Raw genomic sequence first — 26500 nt, forward strand, 5'->3', positions numbered from 1 at the left:
ACATGTGTTGGAGACATGCGTGCATGCATGTTATCATGCACAACTGCATGTGTCTGGGGCGCTTTCTCTCACATGCAATATGGAGAAGGGTGGCATCCCGATAGAGGATGCAGCACATACCTGCTCAAAGGTAGTTCGGTCTACATGCAAAGTATGTATATCAGGGATGTATACGCATAATGTATAGTATAGTATGTTTCTTTTTTCGTAAGTCTTTTTTTATTTTCCATGTCAGTTGTTAATGTATTTGTATGAGTCCTTTACATGTTTTGTATGTTCTTACAAAAAAGAAAGAGGCAAATCCTGGAAATTGCATATGATGATGTGGAAAGAGATGTTTTGAATATTGGAGAGATTTGTGCAAAAAATATAAAAAAAAAAAAAAAAAAAAAAAAAATTAAAGGAATGTTCCCGACTTGAGATCAGCTGTAATGGCTTCAGTGTTGAGTCTAGAGACTGTGTTAAATACCTAGGTGCAGACCTCGACCAAACACTCTCAGGGAAAACAATGGCCCTGAAGGTGATCAAAAAAGTTAACACAAGGGTGAAATTTTTGCACAGAAAAAAGAGGTTCTTAATCACTGGAAACTATGAAATTGCTTGCCAACTGCATGATCCTCAGCCAATATGATTATGCATGTACGTACTGGTATAGTGGTGTTACAGTGGAAAGTAAACACAGGCTACAAACCAGCCAAAATAAGACCATACGATTGGTCCTAAATCTGCCACCTCGAACCCATATTGAGCCATGTCACTTCAATGAGGTGGGATGGCTCCCTGTGGAGCAGAGGGTCTCCTTTCTGAAACTGGGACATATGTATAAAATGTTAAATGGATGTGCCCCCAGATATTTATGCTCTCGCATTGTCCTGCGTGGCCAGGTCCACGGACGACAGTTACGGTCTGGACAGCTCTCAATTTATGAGCCTAGAAAGGGTATATTCACAGAATGGCTTTCTGTCTACAGCCGGCTGTGGAACTCTCTGCCCAGGGCCATCCAAAACTCCCCCACTATTGCTGTCTTCAAGAGGGGTGTGAAGCGACATCTGCAACAATAGGTTGCAGAGGGTGCTTGGCCACCACTCTTGAAGAACAGGAACATGACATGCTGTAATGAGGCTCTTTCAGAAAATTGTGTTGTCTATTTTATCTACAGTACTTGTTGTATCTATCTTATCTTCTTAACTCTTTCTTTGTGATTTATTGTATTCTTCTTGGGACCATGTTGGAAACAAGTCGACAGACTTTCACATGTTATCCTTGTACCCCTTGTTTTTATACTTTTGTATAAATTGTATGTACTAAATAAAAATCAAATCATCAAATCAAATCACCACCACTGGTAGCACCCAACCTTGGGCTATGCAGGCTCAATGGCTGCCATACACTGGCACCAGGCACACATCACACTACACAATGGCTGAACGGCTCAGGAGAACCCCCTACTCATTGCGAAAGGCGCTGTGGGTTCTTTAACGACCGAATTCAGTCAGGATCTCGGTTTAGAGTCTCGTATGAAGGACAGCACTTGCAGCTGTATGGTGTCCCCATCACTGTAACATGGACATTGTTACTGACAAGTCCAGAGGACAGAGTGCTCCCTGCTGGACAACAACACCACTTTCCAACAACAGCCTTGACCGGGGCTCGAACCGGTGATCTACCGATCATGAGTCCGGAGCTCTACTCATGTACATTTACATTTAGCTGGCGCTTTTATCCAAGTTCTGTACGACCAGTCAGAAGGGTACAACTCTTTCAGCTGAGTAACATCATCAAGCAGTGCTGAAACTTGGGTGCTGCAGTGTTGAGTGCATAGACATAAGATATTAGTATAGTAAGAGGAGTGCATGGTATTATAGGACAGTAAGACGTTTTTTTTCATGTAGCCACACTGCTGGACAATACGTATGTAGATACAACACTAGAGAATTTACTAGACAAGTTACCGCTGTGCCGGATAGCAGGTGGACAGGAAGTGAAGTGAGTCACTGGCTCAAGTTAAATCAAATTAAACCTGTTGCTACATCAGGTACAAACAATGGAGTGCCACTTAGTGACCAAACATGGCACTGCATCTAAATAATAACACAAAAATATAATAGGCACTTGTGTGACTCTCCCGATTGGATAAAGTGGGAAGGGATACCAGAAAATGTATTTTCTGTTTACTGCAGAGTGGAGGGATTGGGAGACCCATGTTACTGACCAATCAGTGATGACTGTCAGAATGTAGAGCTACTTAATACTTATTTTAACAGGAAAATACCACTTACAGCACCGTTAAGTGGGCAGATGCAATAATTCGTTATAGCAGCAGTCTTGACTATGTAATAATAAAAAAAATTAAGTACTGTATAAAGCACTTTTTTAAGTGACGTAAATTAAATACATACATTGACACAAAGATGTATTTAGCATATATATAACAATACATTTCCCAAATCAGCCAAATAAAATAGCAGCCCTGTTTTATTAGCCTTAGAAAAAACCTTGTCAATAAAGGAGAGCTTCTTTTCCACCGGCATTATGGTGGTAGATGGAGTGGCCTCTAGATGCTGTGGTGACTCCATTTGCACCAACCCTTGAACCCTTGCACTGAATCAAATCAAAACAAATGTATTTGTAAGGCCAGACAACACACGTTAATGTCCCCATGGGCCGGACACGTCTTCTTTAAACAAGTCAAGAAGAAACATCACAATAAATCAAGAACAATACAAAAACACCATGAAGTCCAAAATAAAATGTAAAATAAATAAATGAATCCAACACTCCCAGTCCCAGACATACCCCACGCAAAGGTAAGGAAAAACTCACTAAAAACCTAGCAATAGGGAAAAAGCACAACAGGCAAATAGGCAATGTGGAGGGGAGAAACCTTAGAAGGGCCGTTCAAGGGGGGATCTCCCTACTTAGATGTCGGTGAAGAACAATTATAGGTACATTTCTTTTATTCTTTGGACAGCCCATGTATTTGCACTTGTGAGGTTAATCTAAATCACTTGGTGTGTGAACGTGATGTATCACAAGAAACTACTCGACATCGACTATCGTTAACGTTAGGTTATGACTATAACCAAGTTCTGTTAACACTTAGTGAACGCTCAGCGTTTCATGCATATATCTCGCTTCAGCATATACACTGAATAATTTCACAAATGAACCTTTAATGCCCGCATTCATCTGGCCACACCCACATCCGCTTACCTATATAAGCAGGGATGGTGCCACACACTCATCTCCTTCCCAACAAATTTCACCACAATGAAAAATCAAGGGCCTGCAGCAGCGTCTAGACGCTGAGCGTTCACTAAGTGTTAACAGAACTTGGTTATAGTCATAACCTAACGTTCTGTATCACACTTAGCTCACGCTCAGCGTTTCATGCATAATAGGAGCTGAGCGGGAGCTAGAAGCTCGACAAATGTACCCTGCTGAGGCCCCCCACAACCATCATTTACATTTAGTCATTTAGCTGACGCTTTTATCCAAAGCGACTTACAAGTTCTGTGCGACAAGACAGCAAGAAGGGTATAACTCTATCAGCTGAGTAACAATGTTCATCAAAGTGTTGCGTGTTACAGTGTAGGTTAGTTTATTAGGACAAGTGCATGACATTAAGGTTAGCCGGGTTTTTTTTTTTTTTTTTTTTTTTTTTTTTTTTTTTTTTTTTTATCATTTCAGATAATGGTTGAAGAAGTGAGTCTTTAGTCGACGGCGAAAGATTGGACGGGATTCGGCTGTCCTAACTGGGATGGGTAGTTCATTCCACCATTGTGGGGCAAGGACTGAGAATAGGCGGCTTCTCTTTGATGACCCTCCGGGAGCTTGGATAGGAGTAGATCTGAGGCGGCCAGAAGACGCAGAGCGTAGGGGTCTTGAGGGTGTGTAGTTAGAGACCATTGACCGGAGGTAGGCGGGAGGGCCTACCTCCCGCCAGGGAGGTAGGCCAGGGAGGGCCGAGCCCCCCCGACCCCCCCTAATGGAGGGCACCCCCCCCCTATTAGAGGTTTACCGGGAGGGCGACGGACCCGACCGTGCGAAGAGGCACTCAAGCAACTCAACGCACAGGGTGAGCAGACCGTGGCTTGACCCCACGACTACACACACGCACAACCCGCATGCCACCCGGGAACGAGCGGAGGGAAACAACCTTGTTACTGCCCCCAGAATCACGGGGTCAAGGGCAAACCCAACCCCGTGGCAAGGCCGTAGCAGCGGAGCGCGAAGGAAGACCCAGACCCACCAAGGGACTGGACCCCCTGGAACGGGGGCCCGGAGAAGTCCATGATGCCAGCATCAAGACCCCAACAGGTGGGCACGTAGTGCCCCGCCCCCCACATCGCCAGCGTATTCGGACAAAGGCCCCTCAGCCGAGCGGGCCCCGTCCCCCCAATAGTACACCGCCTGGCACACTGACCCTGCAACAGGCAGTCAGCATGGCCGTAAGCACACAAAAAAGGTTAACCAACGGAAGCAGGCAGCGCACCGGGGAAAAACCAGGCAACAGGCTATTAACCCTAGCCTGGAGACTGCGGACGAGACAGGCGCCAGAGGGGACAGCTGAACAAAGCCTCCCCGGCGGAAGGAGCGTAAGCTGGCGGTGTTGCATGACCAAGCCTCCATTTAAAAAAAACCCACCCAGAGGGGTTGAGGCAGAGAAGGCTGACACGAGTGGCAGACGTCATGAACGTGCAGGGGCACCCTCAAACGGTGAACCCGGGAGTTGACACTGCTCCAACACACCAGGGAATCAACCACCTTGGCGTTACCCAATGCGGTGGTTGTTCCTATAACCCCTCAAGAAAAAACTCCAAAACACACCTGCGGGTATACACCGGCTATACCGCAGTACAAGTGTTTCAGTGTTCAAAAAAGGGTTAACCCAGGCCTACGGGTCGACGAAACATTACTTCGGACCGGGCCTGGCGATACGGGAAGCACAGGGTCACCAGAGGAGGTCAAAGACCACCCCAACAGGCCCCTCTTCGCCATGCGTGAGAGAGGAGCGAAAAAGAATGGAGAACCAGCCCCTAAGCACACCGTACTTGGTATTCCCAGGCGGTCTCCCAACCAAGTACTAACCAGGACCAACCTGTGTAGCGGCCGAGATCCGACGAGATCGAGCGTGTACAGGTTGGCATGGCCGTAAGCCATTACGACAGTGCTGAGTAAAAACGTACCCAACCAGGGTCTCCATAGCGCTTAAACCTGTGACACCCGGACCGACCTGGCATTTTTCCCCCTGAAAAAAGCCCAAGTCCTACTCTCTCTTCCCAGGAGCAGTCGCATTTTTATCTCCTCTCCCTCCTCCAGAGAAAACACCTCAAGGCCTCTCTCTTATCCGCTTGGAGACGTCCGTACCAGCCCTTACAGCTCGTTTCACCGGAGCCTAGATCTGCACTCGCTGGAGAACGCTCAGACGTTTTGGCCTTTTTCTTCTTTCTTTTTACAGCAGAATCCTCAACTCAACTCGACTTTTGACCGTAATATGGATCTAATAAGCTGGGCTTTTACAGCGATTGATCGCATATTCTCTACAAGGAAGCAGAATGCGGATGACCCATTATGCCCTCTTGGGAGCTATCAGGCGGGATACACCATAAATTCATACGGGACCTGGCTCGCAATATGCTTTTTCCCACTGGAGATAAACGACGTTGAGGACGTATATCTTCTAATTGTCATGCTGCTCGGCCTGGGCACCGTCAGCTGCTGGATCTGGTACTGAAGCTAATTCGGAAGAAGTTGATTTCCCTGGCCAGGGATCTGGCCGGGATCAAGGAAAACCTTATGGAACTGTTTAAGAAGATCGCTGATCTAAGTACCCTGCGCGGTGATGAACAATTGAGCTCCAAGACCATGTTGGAAAGAGGCGAACTCTATCATGTAGACGAACAGTCATGCTTGAAGACAATTCTTGAGAGACTTGCTTCTAACCATGCAGAGGAACTTTCGCGGTCACAGGCCATACTGGACATCACGTCGGAAATTAGGGACGTGAAAATAAAAATGCCACCGTACCGTAATAGGGGATACGACGATGGTGACGATGATTAGACAAAATTGACCTGATTTTAACTATATGCGGCATATCTGCCTCGAGCTGCATGTTATCACCCCCCCCCCCCCTCCCCCTTCCCACACCCTCCTTATCCTTTCTGCTGTGGAACGGACCGAGGCCAAGGTCAACGCGGAGGAGTTGACTCTCCGGCGATGTGTGATTCTGGGAAAGAGGAGACGGTCTGTACTAGCTGGAAGCGATAAGATTGATGAGGCCCCCCCTTACCCCCACCCCCCCACCCACCCCCCTCTCCCCATCCGCACCTGCTGTTGTTGTCCCTCATCTGGCGCCACAGCCATACGTAGGCTGCCTCTGATGCGCGACGGTGGGGGCCCCCCCTTGACTGCTCCACAACCAAATTCCTTACCCGAATTTCCAATGCCCCCCCCCCCCCCCACTCCGCCCCCCCTCCAGTTCACCAGGCGCGATCCACTGTGTTCACATGGTGGAATGCAGCCGACTATCGCATACAGTGTCTCAGGCCTCCTGTAATGCTGACATGTGTCAACAAATGTACATGTCTGTTGAATTTATGCTGTGCCATTGTTACTGTAAAAATGTAATGATTGTGTTGTTGTTAATATCATTTATGAGACGTTGAGCTGTATGTGTGTGTCACGAATTTCCCCAAGGGGATTAATAAAGGAATATCTTATCTTATCTTATCTTATCTTAAGTCCCTCAGGGTACCAGAACAGCAGATCTGCATCCCCGGCGGACAACGGGTTCAACTGATCCGGACCAGCGTGACCAGAACCAGTCCCGTGCACTAACCACGCCGACATGCCTACTCCAGGAGAAAGGGCAGATATGCGTGTCGATCTTAACATGAAAAGAAGGCGCCACCCAGACGTTCGGGCGAACCGCGCCTGGTGGTTCACCCCAAGGGCGTGAGACCCCTCTACATATGTTCAGATCCATTCCGTCATCATCCCCCAGACATGAACGAGAATCCGTCGATAACCAACCCAGGTCGTGGGATGTGGTCGTCGGAAGAGGAAAAACCCCCATCTCAGTTGCTTTATAAAAACGCCGGTTTAACCTCAAGCAACCAAGGCGTGCCAGTCAGTCGCCTGTTTACAGCGAGCTAGCACTATACATGCGTCGGGACACACCCCCATCAATGAACAGGCTATTTAGACCTGTCATTGAATCCCCAAGGCGCCCAGGGGAACGACAAGAGGGGTGTGACACTTCCTAACTCCAACACTTTTTGAATAGAAAAGAAGGAAGCACCAACAGTATGTATCCCAGTCTACACAGCCGGGGGTAAAAATCATTCACATTTTTACATCCCACCACCCTCCCATAGGAAGGAGACGGGGATCCCCAGAGAGACTTCCCACGCGAGCTGTACAGATTGAAAAGAATATATTGCACCTTGAGCCATGTAAAAAATTGGTTTTAGGGCTCTCCGGGGAAGAGGCACTGAACCCATACACACTCAATAATCGAATTGAATCGAATACATACACAATAGAATAGGACACCTTCTAGAGGGTCCACTCACTTTGACAATCTGAGGAGGAAGGCTCTGTACTCTGATGGAGGCTCCCTCACATGGAAGGAGGAGTCCGAACTCACAGAAGGCCCGAATAGGAGCTTGGTGAGGAGGAGCCCTGACCACCCCTTGAAACAGATCCATCACATGGACCTGAACAGCACACGGAAGTCCTACCAACAGAGACGCGCACGGTGACGTACTCTATGGCGGGGGAATTTCTGCGGTGCACACGCCCAATATTCCAGGCCGTGGGACCAGGAAACTCCCTCCCCCCCCCCCCCCCCCCACCCCGTAACGTGCCGAACCGCAACGTGACAGGAACCTTGAAGGACAAGGGGTGTACCCCTGACCGACAGAAACAAGGGGGAGAGGAAAGGTTACCAGTTCACCCCTTTACGACCCCACACCCATGATACGATGTAATGACAAAAAGAGAATATGACACAGTCATAGTCAGCTCTATGAAGCGTTTGACAGCTTCACACAGCGCATGAGCTAACCTGCTATCTGATTTTTACTAAGGAAAAAACACAGAATAGAGAGGGCTCTCTAAGAGCCCCGGTCCAACATACACATGTGCTTCTGTGGCCAGTCCAACCCAGTTGTAGGTCACATGACACACACAACCCAGCAGATTCCTCCTGAGCAACGTCAGAAGGATACGCCCCTTCCTGACAAAAGAAGCCACCCAACTCCTCGTCCAATCAACAGTCATCTCCCGCCTCGACTACTGCAACGCACTGCTAGCTGGCCTCCCGGCCACTGCCACCAAGCCTCTTCAACTCATTCAAAATGCAGCGGCCCGCCTGATCTCAAACCTACCGAAGTCAGCCCATGTCACCCCACTTCTTAGGGACCTGCACTGGCTCCCCATTGCTGCACGTATCCGCTTCAAGGCCCTCGACCTAGCATACCGTGCGGCAAAGGGAACCGCTCCCGCCTATTTCCGGTCAATGGTCTCTAACTACACACCCTCAAGACCCCTACGCTCTGCGTCTTCTGGCCGCCTCAGATCTACTCCTATCCAAGCTCCCGGAGGGTCATCAAAGAGAAGCTGCCTATTCTCAGTCCTTGCTCCACAATGGTGGAATGAACTACCCATCCCAGTTAGGACAGCCGAATCCCGTCCAATCTTTCGCCGTCGACTAAAGACTCACTTCTTCAACCATTATCTGAAATGATAAAAAAAAAAAAAAAAAAAAAAAAAAATCTAACCCCGACTAACCTTAATGTCATGCACTTGTCCTAATAAACTAACCTACACTGTAACACGCAACACTTTGATGAACATTGTTACTCAGCTGATAGAGTTATACCCTTCTTGCTGTCTTGTCGCACAGAACTTGTAAGTCGCTTTGGATAAAAGCGTCAGCTAAATGACTAAATGTAAATGTAAATGTAAACCCATCATCACCTACAAAAAATGGCAAAAACCCTCTACAGAGGAACGCCGTTTTTCATAATGAGAGAATACATAATTCTCGATTAGTATCGGCCACAGGCCTTGCTAAGCACACACGACAGCGACCAAACAATCTTTTCTTTTAGGAAAATAAAGTTTCTCCAGCAGTTTTAGCACAACCTCAGCAATCAAGCTAAGGGTTACATCGCATCCCTACCACACAAAAGACACAATGTAGTGCAACAACATGTCTGATAGGAGGATGAAAAAGTCCCAGGGAACCGGGGGGAAAACACAATCCTCCTGCTTTACCCTTAATACGGCCAGTTAAAACAGGAAAACCTGTTAATATGTGAACACTGTTCATTGTCATCACAGGCTGAGAAAAGAAAATTCTTTACTCATTTGTCACTAAGCATAGCTTCATAGGTTAGTTACCCCTTAGTTGTGAGTACACGGTACATAACAACACACATGATGTTTCTCACACAACAACCAGATCATTTTCACATCTGTAACAACAACCCGATTTGCCCGGAGAAGCTATTTACCAGTGACAAGACAGTTCACACAAAACTCAGGTCGTATCCCAAATGTATTGCAGCAACAGACGTTTTCTTACTGCACCTGGTATTCCCAGGTGGTCTCCCATCCAAGTACTAACCAGGGCCGAACCTGCTTAGCTTCCGAGATCGGACGAGATCGGGCGTGTTCAGGTTGGTATGGCGGTAATGGAAAACAGCGTTATTTACAAAACATATAGAAGGTAAAGCCAGAAAGACGCGTATAAGGTCTGGCCAAACCTTGTCCTACCCGGAGCGTAGATCAGCGAAGTGCAGTCTCAAGACACCGTAGAAACACAGCCATCCTGTGTTGTTCGATCTGGGCAGCGTCGCCGCTCTACCCATCGCAACGGTCCCTTTGTTGACGCAATCCTTGCCGTCCTGGCTCAGGGCAGGATCGACGAACATCCCCTGTCAAAGATGACGTCGTAGTCAAGAGTGTAAAACATGTTATAATCAAAGCACGTTCAACAGAGTAGCATTAAGCTAACGGCCGCTACAACCGTCGGTCGCTACTGCCCCTGCTCGCGAGACGCTGAGCGAACGGCGCACGCGACCAGAGGGGAGCTCACGGCGGCGCGCGAGTAGCCGGAGCTACCTCGCGCTGGCCTTGTCCGATAGCAGCAAGCTAATGTTTCCTAGTGATCACAACAGGCTAGCGCCGCAGGTAACAGCTGACTGGCTAACAGTAGGCCCAACCTCTGTAGGCCACGCAGTGATCCCAGCAGGCTAACGCCGCAGCTAACAGCTGACTGGCTAACCGTAAGCTAAGCAGCTATCACCTGAACTTGTACACAATGATATAACACTCACCCAGACAGGCCGCCGTTCTGAAACCCTCCTCACTTTTTAAGAGAAAAGAGAAACAAGATGTCAACACAGCTTTACAACAGTGATTTTACCAACACCCGACGGAATCAGCACAATACCAAACTGGCCTGTGTAGCTGACTTGAACATAGATCTTCCGCTATCGAACATCTTATGCACATATCTCCTCGTGAAGGAATACTCTCATTTGGATATGAAAGACGGGGCTTAACACGGGACAGAGAGATACCCACTTGTCCAGAAAACACAGGGATCACCAGTGTTAATGGTCGCGGCCCACTAGTTAAAACTACAATGGTCTTCAGACCAAGGTCTTCTGTCGCCTAGGCGGCTGAACAAAGGACCCTAGCCTGGGGCCGGTTTTCATAAACATTGTCAATTAGTCCCCATAGCACTAACAGACAAGTGAAGCCTGCCAGCAACAGTACTCACCCAACCTGAAACCCACCGCTCCTCACAACAGCGGCGCGTCACACAGTTCAGCTGTGGCCTGAAAGGTTTCACCCCAACCAACACAGCAAGGAACTGCAGTTGAGAAGCATGCAGCGGCGTGCTCCCAATACGAAAACCGGTGGAGGGTTTTAGAATGATCACCATCTTCCAGACACTCCAGTGACGAAGACAACATCGCCGTATTTTCTCGAAAATAGTGAGAGAGAAAATAAAGATATGATGTCAACGTATCTCCTTGTTCTTCCTCTCCTCGCAAACATTGCTTTTCCAGCCAATATTTTTCTCCACGTCAAGTGGGCATGTGAGCAACACGTTGCTTGTGATGAAATTTGAGAAGGAGATGTGTGTGGCACCATCCCTGCTTATATAGGTAAGCGGATGTGGGTGTGGCCAGATGAATGCGGGCATTAAAGGTACATTTGGGAAATTATTCAGTGTATATATGCTGAAGCGAGATATATGCATGAAACGCTGAGCGTGAGCTAAGTGTGATACAGAACTATGAGTGAACACGTACAGCACTCTAACTGACCATCTTTAGATGATAAAGTTTGAAAATGTTGTTCCTCTGAAATCGTACATGGTTCTTCATCTGAGGTACTCAATTGACCTACCAGTCTCACTGCCAGTGCAGACCTGATCCTCAGGATGAATATCTTTAACATTTTCTGAAATATAAATAATAATACACATGAAATAATGATGACACGCAAAACTAAATACCAGATTCACTGAGAAGCTGCCTGAAGTGAGGCCAAATGTCATCTTTAAAAATCTGTTCTAAAGAGGGTTTATACAAAATGTAAATGCAAAGCGCTTTACAACTTATGTCTCACATTCACCGATTCACTCACACATTCACACACCAACGGTGGAGGCAACCATGCAAGGTGCCAACCTGCTCATCGGGAGCAATTACTGTAGGGGTTAAGTGTCTTGCTCAAGGACACATCGACAATCGACATGCTGCCGGAATCGAAACGGGAACCTTCTGATTACAGACAACCGCTCTACCTCCTGAGCCACTGTCGCCCTGCGAATGTTTGGAATGCCCATTTCCCCCTCCATGTTGATTGATTGATACAGATTGCCGAATGGGTACAGTACAGTACAGCTCAATACACACAATTGTTAAGGGGATGCAGACCAGAGAAAGACTTTCTTCTTGTTTACATCAGGGTCCCCCATTTTCAATGGCTAGAGATATAAGAGGAAGGTGAGATGCACAATCCCAACGTTCTCACGGAAATTGTTCAGCACTAGCGTTCTTCTCCCAGTGGTAACGGGGAAACCATTCACGAACATTTCTCTGACGACACCGAGTCATCCTCTTATTATTCCAGCATGCTGGAAAAGACAAAAATGGTTGCTACACTTGTGCAAAGCAACAGTTGCTATGTGTTGATTATGAGAAATATCAGGTGGCAGGTGCAAAATTCTGCAACATAAGACACCGCTACACAGCCCCTCCTCTACACACAGTACACCACACACACACACACACACACACACACACACACACACAGCACACACACACACACACACACACACACACACACACACACACACACACACACACACACACACACACACACACACACACACACACACACACACACACACACACACACACACATACACACGCATTGGGTCGCAGATGAAATGCCTCTGAGCTTGACCCTGTCTGAACTTGTGATTGTGAATAACACTCTGGGAGGCTGATATCCTAATGTGATTAAATGATTTATCAAATCAAAATGCTCAATTTCAAACACATGCAGTAATGCTTGGTTTGGCCTATCAATATATGCCCCCAGATTCCACACAGTGAGTTTGCTGAGAATCAGGTGAGCAGGCTATAGGGGGAGTATGTAAAACAAATGTATTACCTTATTGGGGGTCCTATTAATAAGGAAGGTGGGGCCCTAAGCCCAGTGTCTGATCTGCCTAGTGGGCAGGACGGCCCTGCTGTGAATCTACATACACCAACTCTCTAACCAACAGTGATTGATGCACCGGCTCTAGGACCCAGATGCGAATCCACTTCTAGACACCGGTTGATGAGATGGTTCACTTTGTGCACATTACTGAACAAAGAGCTGCAGCTTCTTCAAGAAAGAGTAGTCGGCGGCAAACTTATCTGGGGGAACAGGTGGAGGAGCATTCGTGAGTCAGTGCCTTCCTTTCTGTCACTGTCAACAATCCGCCCGCGTCATCCTGCAGCACCAGTGGAGAATTCCGAGGCAGCCAGGAGGAGACCCGTCTCTTGTCTCACCACGACCGCGACGAGGTACCGCCCGACACCATGAGCCAGAGGTTTACCGTTTCCAAGAGCGACGGCGCCCGGTGCGCGTCAGACATCCAGGGCGAGGTGAACCAGCTGTTCGAGGGAGATGAGCCCACGACCAGCTGCGGCGCCGACAAAGACGACGTTGCCAATGCCGAGGTGGTGGTGGTGCCGAGAGGTAAGGATGCACACACCACCAGGGCGCTTTCTTCTGGATGCTGGATGGTAGCTATGCTACATGCTAACAGCCATGATGCTTGTCTTTACCACCACCACTGTATTGGACAGATGTGTGTGACTTGAATTTTTAATGACTTCAGTATAGGGCATTGGTCAACACCATTGCCATTTGCCATGCATACATTTCCAGTCTTTCCTTTCTGCCACAGGTACATTGCGCAAAATAAGAATTAGTTGCATGGTTATGTTTCACGTATTTCAGCCGAATAAGAAAGTAAAGTGTATTTTCGTTTCACTTTAGCTTTTTTATTTTTATTTATTTATAAAAGTGCCTATAACTGTGGCATGAAACAAACAGGTGTCACACTATTGCATTGCATGTCAGATCAGTGCATGTTAAGAATGGAATTAGAAATGTCAAGTCTCTCATCTGATATTGACCGGATGGGCGAGGGGGCGTTTATAATTCCGTGGGCAACGTTATACAATTCATCTAGTGTGGGTCATATGATCATCAGATCAGTTAGTATAGAATACGTTAGAAAATAACGTTGAAACTCACCGTATCTTCCTCGCGCCGTTGGACGATCAGCGTGGAGTAGACAGTTTTCGATTATGGGATGTTGATCCTGATGAACCATTTCCAGGTTGTATAATACTATATACGTCCAAATAACGTTGTTTATTGAGTTAGGGCGAGCGATTGATTATCCAGTGTGTTGAGATGGAGTCCGGCTACCGATCGCGAGTGCCCGGACGGATTATGGATGAGCACTTCCTGTTTGGCGCGCCCCTCCCTCTTGGCCGATCTGCCGATCGGCCACCAGATGGCGCTCTTGAACCGTTAGACAGTTGAGTGGAGCTCACCAGTACATCTCATGTCTCCGGAGGAGAAATATGATTTCGATCACAGATTTTTGAATTATTGATATCAAAAACGAGTTACGGCGACTTCGGCAGAATGAGCATGGCTAGGAATGACGTCTAAACACGTCATCAGCGATTAAAGTGTTATCAATACCAGCCATTGGATTACTGTTTTCTAAATTGGGGAGGCTTTTAATCGTCAAGGTAAGAGGATTTTAAGTCATGGTATCCATAAACTTCAATCGGTTCGGATCCTTTGAAGGAATGAATGAATGAATGAATGAAAACTTTATTTAACAGATTGCAGAATGGGTACAATACAGTACGGCTCAATACATACAATTGTTAAGGGGATGCAGACCTGAGAAAGACGTTTGTCTTGTTTCCATCAGGGTCCCCCATTTTCAATTCATATAGACATTTATGACATACACAACATACATGACATTTATGGCATAGGGACATATAGGTATTTAGTACTGATACATTTGTGACATAACGGTATTCAAATATACAGTACTGTTACCCCTAGATCCTGACAGAGTATATACATATGATGGGGAGGGAACTGTACATTAGAAGGGGGTGGGTGGGTGGGAGGGAAATATACATACGGCGGGGAGGGAATATATACATGCGGTGGTGAGGAGACTGTCTATTAGGAGAATATCAACAAACCTGTAGGGAACGTCACGCTACTGTCCTGCCTCACTTCCAGTGATGAAGCTAAGCTATGCTAACGGAGCGACTGTTCCCAAAGCTAAATGCACGCACAGAGACAAAAAAGGTATGTATCTTCTTGTCTAACTCCAGGGAAGATGTTAAATAAGCTAATTTCCCAAAATGTTGGAGTTTTCCTTTAAAGGGGAACTATCTTATAAATGGCCTTTTTGAGTGTTTAGCATTGTTTCCTAGCTATGTGAACTTATATTAATATGATCTATGTCTCAAAATTCTCATATTGGCGCATTCTTCCAATTCTCCTCTCACAATATTCACCCTCACTGAACTGAGTCATTTGAAAATGTGCCTATATGTGATGTCAGAAAGACACTGCTGCATGTTAATGTTGAGATACAAGATGAGCTGCACACAGTGGCACCTGCACCTGCAGCCCAGGCTCAAAACAGCTCGAGATCTTGAGGTAGAAAAATGCTGTTTTTGAGGACTTGATTAGAAATACAAAACAATGAATAAAAAAAATATATATATTACAGAGGTGTTCCATAGACTCACAGGAATTGTGTAAAAGTGCCCAAATAGTGAAAGAAATAGTAAAATAGTTCCCCTTTAAGATCTCTTGGGTTGCGGTATATTAATTAAAAGCATTTTTCTTAACCAGAGACATTATGGTGCCTGCCTTATTAGGCAAACTGTGACTCTATGAAGTTGTAAACAGCATCCACAGAGATAGAAAAGTGCTCCAAGATATTAACAGGATGTCTACCAGAGTCCTGCATTGGGTGCCCAGCTAAAAATGTGGCTAGCGGGTGAAAAGAAAAGGGTATTATTTATTGGTGCAAAACATAATTTGTGCAGGTAATAATAATAATAATAATAATAATAATAATAATAATAATAATAATAATAATAATAATAATAATAATAATAATAATAATAATAATAATAATAATAATAATAATAATAATAATAATAATAATAATAATAATAATAATAATAATAATAATAATAATAATAATAATAATAATAATAATAATAATAATAATAATAATAATAATAATAATAATAATAATAATGATATTATGCCTAGGGCGGCTACGTGGCGTAGTGGGCAAGGCGCTCGCCACGAAATGCTGGAGACGCTCGGCTCGTCAGTTCGAGCCCAGCGCTCCACATTTGTTTTCAGTTTAGCTGGTCGTCCGTACTAATACACATTGGCCGTATTAGGGGGTGGGAAACTGATGGGTGGGGATCGGGCGTTGTGGACAGCGACTCCTACAGGTCGGTTGGTGCGCCTGCGCAGTAGAATCAGGAAGTGTCGGGGGCAGCGTGAGCCTCCCACGCGTTACTCCTCGCCACTGAGAGATCGAGCTGCGCAGGTGAAAAGATGCGACTGCTGTTACCTCAAGTACCGGAGGGGACTTGTGCTATGTATGACTTAGTCCACATTGCAGCCGGCTTGTGGGAGGCAAGAAACAGCGTCCGTGACAGGGGAGCGATGAATTGGATGATACGAAATTGGGATGGGAGAAAATATAGAAAAATGGGAGAAAAAGTGGATAAAAAAAAAATAATAATATTATGCCTTTTATATATCATGATTTTCTTGTCTTGCAGTACGTCTCACCTGTTGGACATCCAGGATGGCACTCATGCCAGTGTGGACCCCCTCCTCCAGCCCCCGCTTCTTCTGCTCCAGCCTCCTCTCCCTCTCCTCCAGGGCGCTCTCCCACTCCTGCTGCTTCTCACGCTCTGCCTATACACACACACACACACACACACACACACACACACACACACACACACACACGCACACACACACACACACACACACACACACACACACACACACACACACACACACACACACACACACACACACACACACACACACACACACACACACACACACACACACACACACACACACACACACACACACACACACACACACACACACACACACACACACACTATCAATAAATGAGCTGTGGCATTGTGCCATATTGGTTGGCATAAAATGTCATGAAAATACTATGAATATGATTGGAGTTTGAGTATTACACACAAACACTAATAAAAACACAAGCAAAGTATAGGTTGCATGTGCGCGCACACACACAAATTTGAGGCAATGGGTATATCAAGCTGTTAGTTGGGGTGTCAGGTGACAGCCTGCCTCTCTCACCTTTAGTTGTTCATAAATGCTCATCATCTCGTGGTAAACCCTCCCTAGTACAGAGGGAGAGGAATGGGAGGGGTTAGGGGGACAGATGCCCCTCCCACGCTCCCTCCAGGCAACTCCCTCCATTGGCTCAGTGTCCCAAGACCCCAGACTCTCATTCAGACATGAGGGTAGGGTCACATCTGTGTCAGTGGTGACACAGGCTGAATGCAATATGGGAGATAAGAATTACATTGGTTGAATATGCGTTTAGGAATGAATGGACAGCACTAGCGTCGGAAAATAGAAAATCACATTAGTTCTTCAAGTTCAAGTTCTTTAATAGTTGTCATACAGAAGTACAGAATACTTTCATACAAAATGCTTCTTACTGTTACGCTCCAGAGACTGTGCTAGACAAGATAGTATCAAATAACATAATAACATAATATAGCATGAATTTAGAAGAAGAAAAATGAGGTCACAGTGTTCGGTATAGACATATGTACACTGTTCTGAGTTACCATATAATATACAATACACAATACTATGCAGTGTACTAATGTACAGTACTATCTAGTGCAAAGCAGAAATGGGATGAGGTACAATTTTAGGTACAATTTACAGTAAGGTGTACGAGTTGTAGTGCAATCCTTCATCCATAAATATAAAGTGTGGGGAGTGGGTGCTACAGTGTGTTTGTTTAAAGTGGGTGTGTGCTATAAGTGTGTGGAGTGGGTGCTACAGTGTGTTTGTTTAAAGTGAGTGTGTGCGTGTGGATGTGTGTGCTATGTGCGTTTGGTGGTTGTTGTTGTGTAGTGTTCATTCATTGTTCGTTTAGCAGCCTGATGGCCTGGGGATAGAAGCTTCTTCTGAGTCTTTCTGTGCTCGCCTTGAGACTCCGGTATCGCTTGCCTGACCGCAGCAGTTCAAAGAGGCAGTTGTTCGGGTGACTGGAGTCTTTAATGATTCTCTTAGCCTTGCCCTCGCAACGCTTGTAGTAAATGTTCTGGAGGGTGGGGAGCCCCCCTCCAATTGTGCGTTCGGCTGAACGTGTCACTCTTTGTAGTCTGCTTCGGTCTTGTGCAGTGCTATTCCCAAACCAGGAGGTGATGTTGCCGGTCAAGATGCTCTCTATTGTACATGAGTAGAAGTTCTTAAGGATCTTCTGGCTGACTTGGAACTTCCTTAGGCGCCTGAGGAAGTAGAGGCGTTGTCGTGCCTTCTTCACAACACTGTCAATGTGTGTGGTCCATGTCAAGTCCTCGGATATGTAGGCTCCGAGGTACTTAAAGCTGTTGACTCTCTCAACCGGTGCCCCGTCGATGCTGAGGGGGCTGTAGTCCTTGACCCCCGACCTCCTGAAGTCCACAATCATCTCCTTTGTTTTGCTGACGTTCAGGGAGAGGCTGTTTTCCTGGCACCATCCCGCCAGGACCTTGACCTCTTCCAGGTAGGCCCTCTCGTCGTTGGCAGAGATCAGGCCCACCACCACTGTGTCGTCAGCAAATTTGATGATTGTATTGCTACTCCGCTGAGCCACACAGTCGTGTGTGTACAGGGAGTAGAGGAGGGGACTCAGAACACAGCCCTGGGGGGCCCCTATGTTGAGGGTGATGGATGAGGAGGTGCAGTTGCCTGCTCTCACCACCTGGGGTCTGCCAGTCAGGAAGTCCAAGACCCACTGGCAGAGGTCATAGCCCAAGCCCAGGTCCCTGAGCTTGGCTATGAGTATGGAGGGGACTATGGTATTGAATGCCGAGCTGTAGTCGATGAATAGCATTCTCACATAGTTCCCCTGCCTCTTGTCCAGGTGTGATGCTGCTGTGTGCAGCACATGGGCTATGGCGTCCTCCGTGGACCTGTTGGGGCGGTATGCAAATTGCAGGGGGTCCATGTTGATGGGGAGGGAGGAGCAGATGTAGCCCTTTACTAGCTTCTCAAAGCACTTCATGGCTATGGAGGTGAGAGCTACAGGGCGGTAGTCGTTGAGGCAAGCAGGCTTGGATTTTTTGGGTACAGGGATAATAGTGGACTTCTTCAGGCAGGTGGGGATGACAGCCTGTTCTAAGGACAGGTAAAATATGTCAGTGAATACTGGGGCCAGTTGGTCGGCACAGACTTTTAGGACGCGGCCGGGGATGCCGTCCGGACCTGCTGCCTTCCTGATATTCACTTTTTTAAAGGTCCGCCTCACCTCATGCTCTGTTACCCTGAACACTGCGCCTCCATCAGCAGCCGACCCCCCCCCCCCCCCCCCCATTGCCGAGGCTTGTGAGCTGGTGTTGTTATTACCAGCATCAAACCTCGCATAGAAGGTATTGAGGTCATTTGCTAAGGAGATGTCACTGTTCAGTTTGAGGGAGGCGCCTTTGTAGTCTGTCATCGTTTTGAGCCCCTGCCACATAGCTCTAGAGTCAGCTTGTTCAAACTGGAGTTCAATTTTATCCCTGTAGCGCCGTTTGGCCTCTGACACTGTCCTCCTTACGTTGTATCGCGCCACCTTGTGGTCATTCATGTTGCCTGCCACTAGGCCATCGTTGTATGCTTTGGTGCGCTCTCTCAGAGCTTCACGGACGGATTTGTCTACCCAGGGTTTTTGATTTGGGTAAACTTTCATTTTGGTAGTGGGGATTGTTTCTTTCACCCTAGTACAAACATAGTCCAGCACTGTTTCCGTGTAGACATTAATGTTATCTGTGTCGCGGAACACATTCCAGTCTGTGTAGTGAAACACTGACCGGAGCGTCTCCTCTGACGTCAAATCCCATTTCTGCACCTCTCGCGAGACTACAGGAGTACTTTTAATTTTCTGTTTGTACTTTGGTGAAAGAAAGATGGACGCGTGATCTGATTTACCAAAGCCACTATCAGAATGAGCCTTGTAGCCACCTTTAAATTGCGTGTAACAGTGATCTAGGATGTTACCGCCTCTGGTGTTGCAAGTCACATGCTGATAGAAGTCAGGCAATACCTTTCTCAGATTGGCGCTATTGAAATCTCCCAGCACTAAAATGGCGGCGTTAACATTCGCCACTTGTATTCTATTTACCTCGTCGTGGAGTCTGGAGAGCGCAACCTTGTTGCTGGCTTGCGGTGGAATATACACTCCGATCAGGATGATCGCCGTTAACTCCCTCGGGAGGAAGAAAGGACGACACTTGATGGTTATATATTCCAGTTCTGGGGAGCAGTGGTTGGATAATTCCTTCACGTTAGTTGGATCGCTCCAATTTTTGTTAAACATGAAGGCAATACCTCCTCCACGTTGTTTACCGGACTCTGCTGTACGATCCTTGCGGTGGATAAAGAAGTGTTCAGCTGGTTGGATTGCGTGGTCTGGAACCTCCGGTGTGAGCCATGTTTCGGTGAAGCAGAGGACGGTGCAGTCCCTAACGTCTCTTTGATATTGAATCCTTGCTCGGATGTCATCCAGTTTATTGTCAATTGATTGTACATTGGCTAGCAATATACTGGGCAGTGGTGTACGGTGGCGTCTGGATCTCAGCCTGTTACGGATCCCAGCCCTCTTTCCTCGTCGTCTGGGTCCTCTTTTCCTGGGATCTAGGAACAAAGGATCTGGTCCTAATCTCCGGAGAATTTCTTCAGGCCATTGATGCGGTTCGGAAAGCTGGTCCAGTGAGTAATCCAGTTGGTAAGTTTCCCGTAATCCAATGTCTATGAGTGACTGACGGTCATATACATTAAATGCGCCAACAGTTGGTACGAACAAAACTCTAAAAACTATAAATATTAACAAAAGTAAACACAGTCTCGACGGAGCGAACAGAAAGGCAGCCGGTCGGAGCAGCGCCATCTCTCTCTCTGTTGAATAAGTTGAATAAGTTGAATAAGGTGGACACTGAGTCCTTGTGTTGTGTTAATTACAGCTCAATTAAAGGATTGAGGTGAAAATCCCTGTTACACCCCAAGACCCCATTAGTACAACAAAAGGACTCAGTGGACCTCATGCACCAATGGATTTACAACAAAAGTTAAGAGCAAATTTCATCGTAGCTCCAATTACAACCTTTTTGGGCAGATTTTGGCCTTCACGAACGGTTCCTTCTCTGGGATTCGCTCGTAGCCAAGAGCAGGATTTACGGGCACGGAAGAGCAGTCATAAATCGGACAGACTGGTGTGGGCCATGTTCTTAAGGGCTTTATTTTGGAGGAATCATGGTGATTGCGTTCACGTCGATTCTACAGACATCCGTGGAATTAAATAATTATAATAAATACAACAATCTTTGTCTCATTAAAAATTACGTTTTACATTTAGTCATGCCTCAACGAGGCACTGTGATGTGCGAAAATAAATAAAAGCACTACATGTGTCGTCTCATCTGACCTTGAATGTCAAGAAAACTGTCTCTATGTGTATCTCCATACGCAAAAGGCCTATAAATGATTTGTTTGAGGTGCAAATAAAAAATGAAATAATTGCCGAAGTGAATGAGGTCAGGTACCTAGGAATCATATTAGACAAGAACCTAAAATTTGATAAACAGGTGCATTATGTATGTAAGAAGGTCAAGCCTAATTTAAACTGTTTTCGTTTTATTAGAAGGGATCTGTCAACTAAAGCTGCTCAACTTTATATGCATGCTATGATTCTTTCCCACTTGTCTTATTGTATCACATCATGGTCACAAACCTCACAAACCATACTAAAACTATAACTATAATATACAAACAGGCTATAAACATCATGGACCGTAAACCAATGTGATGGCATCACTGCGGGGTTTTGAGTAAGCACAATCTTTTCACGTTTGACAATTTTGTAATTTTCTGTAATATTAGACTTGTTTTTAAATGTTTGCACAATCATGTATCATCATTATTTTCTGGACTGGTGGTTAGACGTTGGAGCTCTAGTAGAGCAAACACACAAGCTTCCAATAATGGTGACTGTACTGTTCCCATGTGCAAGAGTTTGTTTGGACAGTCTGCCTTCTCTGTTAAAGGGGCAAACTTATGGAACTCTCTGCCTACTGGCTTAAAACTGGAGTCCAATGCCAACGTCTTCAGCAGAGGACTCAAGGTATGGCTGAAATCAAAGCAGCAATGTTCACATATGTAGACGCGGACTGGTTTTGTTGTTTTGATCATGGACTCTTGCTCTGGAAAATATTTGTTCTGATTTTAATGTTAATTTTGTTGTATCTTTTGGAAAAACCTCAATGGACTAGTGTTGAAAACTAGTACTTGTGCTATAAACACACGAAACAACTGGTCTGTCCACTGTGGCTGGTTTAATGTAGCTGTGGTGTCCCTTTTAAATAAATGTTTTCATTCATTCATTCACCAACACTGCAAATGACAGTAAATAAATAAATAAATAAATAAATAAATAAATAAATAAATAAATAAATAAATAAATAAATAAATAAATAAATAAATAAATAAATAAATAAATAAATAAATAAATAAATAAATAAATAAATAAATAAATAAATAAATAAATAAATAAATAAATAAATAAATAAATAAATAAATAAATAAATAAATAAATAAATAAATAAATAAATAAATAAATAAATAAATAAATAAATAAATAAATAAATAAATAAATAAATAAATAAATAAATAAATAAATAAATAAATAAATAAATAAATAAATAAATAAATAAATAAATAAATAAATAAATAAATAAATAAATAAATAAATACATAAATAAATAAATAAATAAATAAATAAATAAATAAATAAATAAATAAATAAATAAATAAATAAATAAATAAATAAATAAATAAATAAATAAATAAATAAAAACTAAACCTGGTGGACGGGGGTCAGTGCTGGTGGACGGTCGGGGTGAGGGGCACTGCTGCACACTTGTGGACGGGGGGGCAGCTCTGGTGGATGGTCGGGGTGAGGGGCACTGCTGCACACTTGTGGACGGGGGGGCACTGCTGCACACTTGTTGACAGGGGGCACTGCTGCACACATGTGGACGGGGGGGCACTGCTGCACACATGTGGACGGGGGGGCAGCTCTGGTAGACAGTCGGGCTGAGATGTCATGTTCTACATACAGTAGTCGTTATACCTGTATCACTGTACACATAGTAATACTACAGCTCTGTACACACATCTGATGAGTACCATTACTCAGTAGTATTTATATATTTTGTTACTATTGCACTTTACTGTTATATGTGTACTCTGGTTAGATGCCAAACTTATTTTTGTTGTATTGTACTTGTGACGCCAAACTTATTTTTGTTGTATTGTACTGACATCTAACCAGAGTACAAATTTGACACATTTGAATCTAATCTAGATCAGAACTTCCTACGAGGTTATTTACGAGGAAACAGGAGTAGAGAACTGCATGGTAAAACAAAACAATGGGTTCTCTCTCTCTCCTCTCTCTCTAACCTTCTGATTACCAGATGACTGCTCTACCTCATGAGCCACTGTCGCCCCACACACACACCTGTCTCTGTGTAGTGGGCCTGCGAGTCCTGAAGACGGCCAGTAGTGTAGTTCCTGCTCAGGTCCTCATCACTGCCACTCAGACCAAGGTCACTGTCCAGCCTGGGGAAAGTGACACACACTCATAAACTAACGCTATATATTTACATGACGCTCTCATGAGATGGTTTCAGTGGAACTGCACCTCTATGGGAACAGCAAAGTCACTGTTAGCTAATATCAATATCAATAGGCGACAGGAAGTCGGGTAGCCCATTCTAGAAAGTTTGTTTGTGTTTGTTGTCAAGTTTTCAGAAAGCCACTTACAGACTTGCATGCATGTGACACACACACACACACACACACACACACCTGTCAGGTGGGTTGGTGATAGCCGTGAACAGCTCCTGCAGAGCTTTGTTGTAGCCAGTCATCTTTCTGGACGTCTTTCTGGACCTGGGTGACTGCCTGGACTTTGGTAATGTTTCTATGACAACAACCCACGACACACACGTGAGAGCCTGAACACATTGAATAGAGTTGGAAACGTCTCTTTTGTGTGAGCCAGCACCGAGGTGCGTATATTAGTCATTTACAAAGTTTAAACGTGAATGGCATTCATGTAAAACTCACCAGCACCATGTGTATTCTTCTCTGTACGGTTAGGTGACAGCTACAAAACATAACAGTCTTTAGCAAAGTTCAATAACATTTAGGCAACTGTTAAATTACGTTAACTTAGAACAAAATAGTTTGATGTACTGAAGTTATGGCAGAAAGACAACTAACGTTAGCTCTGACCTATCATTAACTGTTACTCTCTGATACTAACGTCGTTACTAAAGTCAAGATACTGTATCTGTCGTTAACAGTTCAAAACAAACCTGTTGGCTCCTCCCCAAATATTTGCGCATTAGCTTCTCAATCATCTCGTCCACTTCGGCCTCTGAAGACTCGTCGTAGTTCATCTTGAAGTTAGTTCGGGTGAATTAAACGGTCTAACTAAGACTAGTGTTGTGAAGGGCCAGATTAAACCGAATATATATATTTATTTATAGATATATATTTAATTGTATTTGTATATTCTCTAATATTCCCTGATATCCCTTGTATATTCCTTGTACAATATGGATTGAATATCCATTCTAGCCTACTGAACATCCCATAATAGTCTCCATTCTACTATTGGTCGAGACCTTGGTGCCAGGCTGCCATACCTCCCAGACCCAGTTCAAACGTACTGCTCAACATGTACGAACAAGTCCTAGTTCCGCGTAGGAATCTGGCTACCGCACCACTAATGGGACTATTTGTTCATAGTGCGTATATATACTGCGCTACTAAAGTAGGACTTCCTTTTCAGTCCAGTTTCTTACCCTCCAATAGAGTCACAGACGTAAAGCCTCCCCGCGACGCCACGTGTGGGAGTAAGGCCAAGTTCGGCTTACCATCGGTATTGAGACATCGTGTATATTAATATTTGAATAGTCATATTTGGCACTATATCGTCGAGTTGGACGTAGTCTATTAAGCTAATAATAGTCTGTTAATATATAGTGCTTCGTGCGGTGAGAATACTACCGTAGTCAGTACCCCATCGTTTCGGGCAGAGAACTGGCTGCTTATCCAGGGTGGTTGACCCCACGTGAAGCTGCACCCGAGGAGCCCCAGAGCCGACGAGCGAGTGGACCTGTATACCGGATTATTCTACCGACGACAGCCCGCCTTCCCAGGCACGGATTATGCTTTGTATACGTTGATTATTCCATGGATAAAGACCCCCGACACTGCCGTGTGTTGGAACCCCCCCCCCTGGAGAGGACGCAAGGTGAGGAGATGCTCTGCAAGACGAGGTCGCTTCACGTCTCTCCTCCGTGGACCGGAGGACGCCGGCCCACAAAGAGTCCATCTGCTTTCATCTGTGGTCCAAGGATCGCCGGCGCATTGAACGGCACTACAGTGGGTTCACCTGGGATACCCTTGGCCGGATGAGGCAGCCGGATTCTACCCCCCCCCCCCTTCCTACTCCTGTCGGCTTACAAGCGACCGGATTAACCCCCCCTAGTGTATCCAGTATATAATCATTAAAGTATCATTGCTGTTATTCCTTAAACTATTCCAGGTTGTATATGTACCACCTGCGCCTTCAGAGATTGGACATTCTCTATTGATATACCGACGAATACTCTTGCCATAAAAGTGCATACTAATTCCCATTCATAAATGTGATTGATTTGATTAAGTGCTTGCTCTACACACCATCGCTGTGTAGAAATAAAGACCTATTTCTAATTCGTACATTTGTGTTGGATCCGTTTCATCTACGTGACAGTGTTCATCATAATATATTTATGCCGTGTACTGGGTGGCCGAATATTAAGTACAAAGGTAGTGGTAGTAAGTATCATATCTAGTAATACAGTCAGGGAATTGTACCCCTCAGTTACAATTGGTCCTTCGAGCCGGATGGTAATTAGTGTAATATTAATATAGTGTTATTAATATTGAAATGGCCTATGATGAACACTCCACGAAACGATCCTCCTAACCAACGCCCGCAGCGCGAACGACGGCTCCCTCAGTACTTAGAGGCTTACGCTGTCAGTCAACAACCTAGTCTTCTACTAACAGTAAACGCGGTAAAACTAGAAAGTAAAAGTATGTCTAACCCCAACGCCCAGACTACCCCGACCATAGAGGCCCCTACGGGTTCTAATGTAACTGACCAAGTTCACGGTGGGGACCAGTGGGAACCAGACATGACTTCACACCCCGCCAGTACTGAAGAAGTAGTCCCCGATGAGTCCCGGGAGGAATACAACGCTACCGAGAGAGAACTCGGCACGGAAGAAGACGGGGAGAGCACCGAGGAGATAGAGCTCCAAGGCTCTGCAAGGAGTACCCCGAGGGAAGGCTCCCCTATACAACCGCCTTCTCCCAGCGAGGCAGAGAGGACCCTACAGCAGGCCTTCCTCATCAGCCTGAACGCCGCTGCTGAACGCGACCGACTGCAGATCCAGCAGCGGAGCGAAGAAGAGCATATACGTCTAGAAATAAGACGCATTCAGAGGGAAGA

At 45.5% G+C, this 26500-nt stretch overlaps 1 protein-coding gene across 1 annotated transcript; it reads right to left on the reverse strand.

The window, feature by feature from the left end:
* Nucleotides 1-13621: 13621 nt before the first annotated feature.
* Nucleotides 13622-24392, reverse strand: LOC311225958 (uncharacterized protein; the record flags this gene model as incomplete). The annotated part of the gene is made up of 7 exons (XM_084311345.1): nt 13622-13627; nt 16465-16593; nt 17026-17225; nt 23447-23547; nt 23797-23911; nt 24058-24097; nt 24309-24392. 7 exons carry the CDS (start codon nt 24390-24392, stop codon nt 13622-13624), a joined length of 675 nt encoding a protein of 224 aa, XP_084167471.1.
* Between the last annotated feature and the right edge of the window lie 2108 nt (nt 24393-26500).

This window comes from Notolepis coatsorum (assembly GCF_963971535.1).
Source record: "Notolepis coatsorum genome assembly, chromosome: 3".
In the NCBI taxonomy this organism is placed as follows: Eukaryota; Metazoa; Chordata; class Actinopteri; order Aulopiformes; family Paralepididae; genus Notolepis; species Notolepis coatsorum.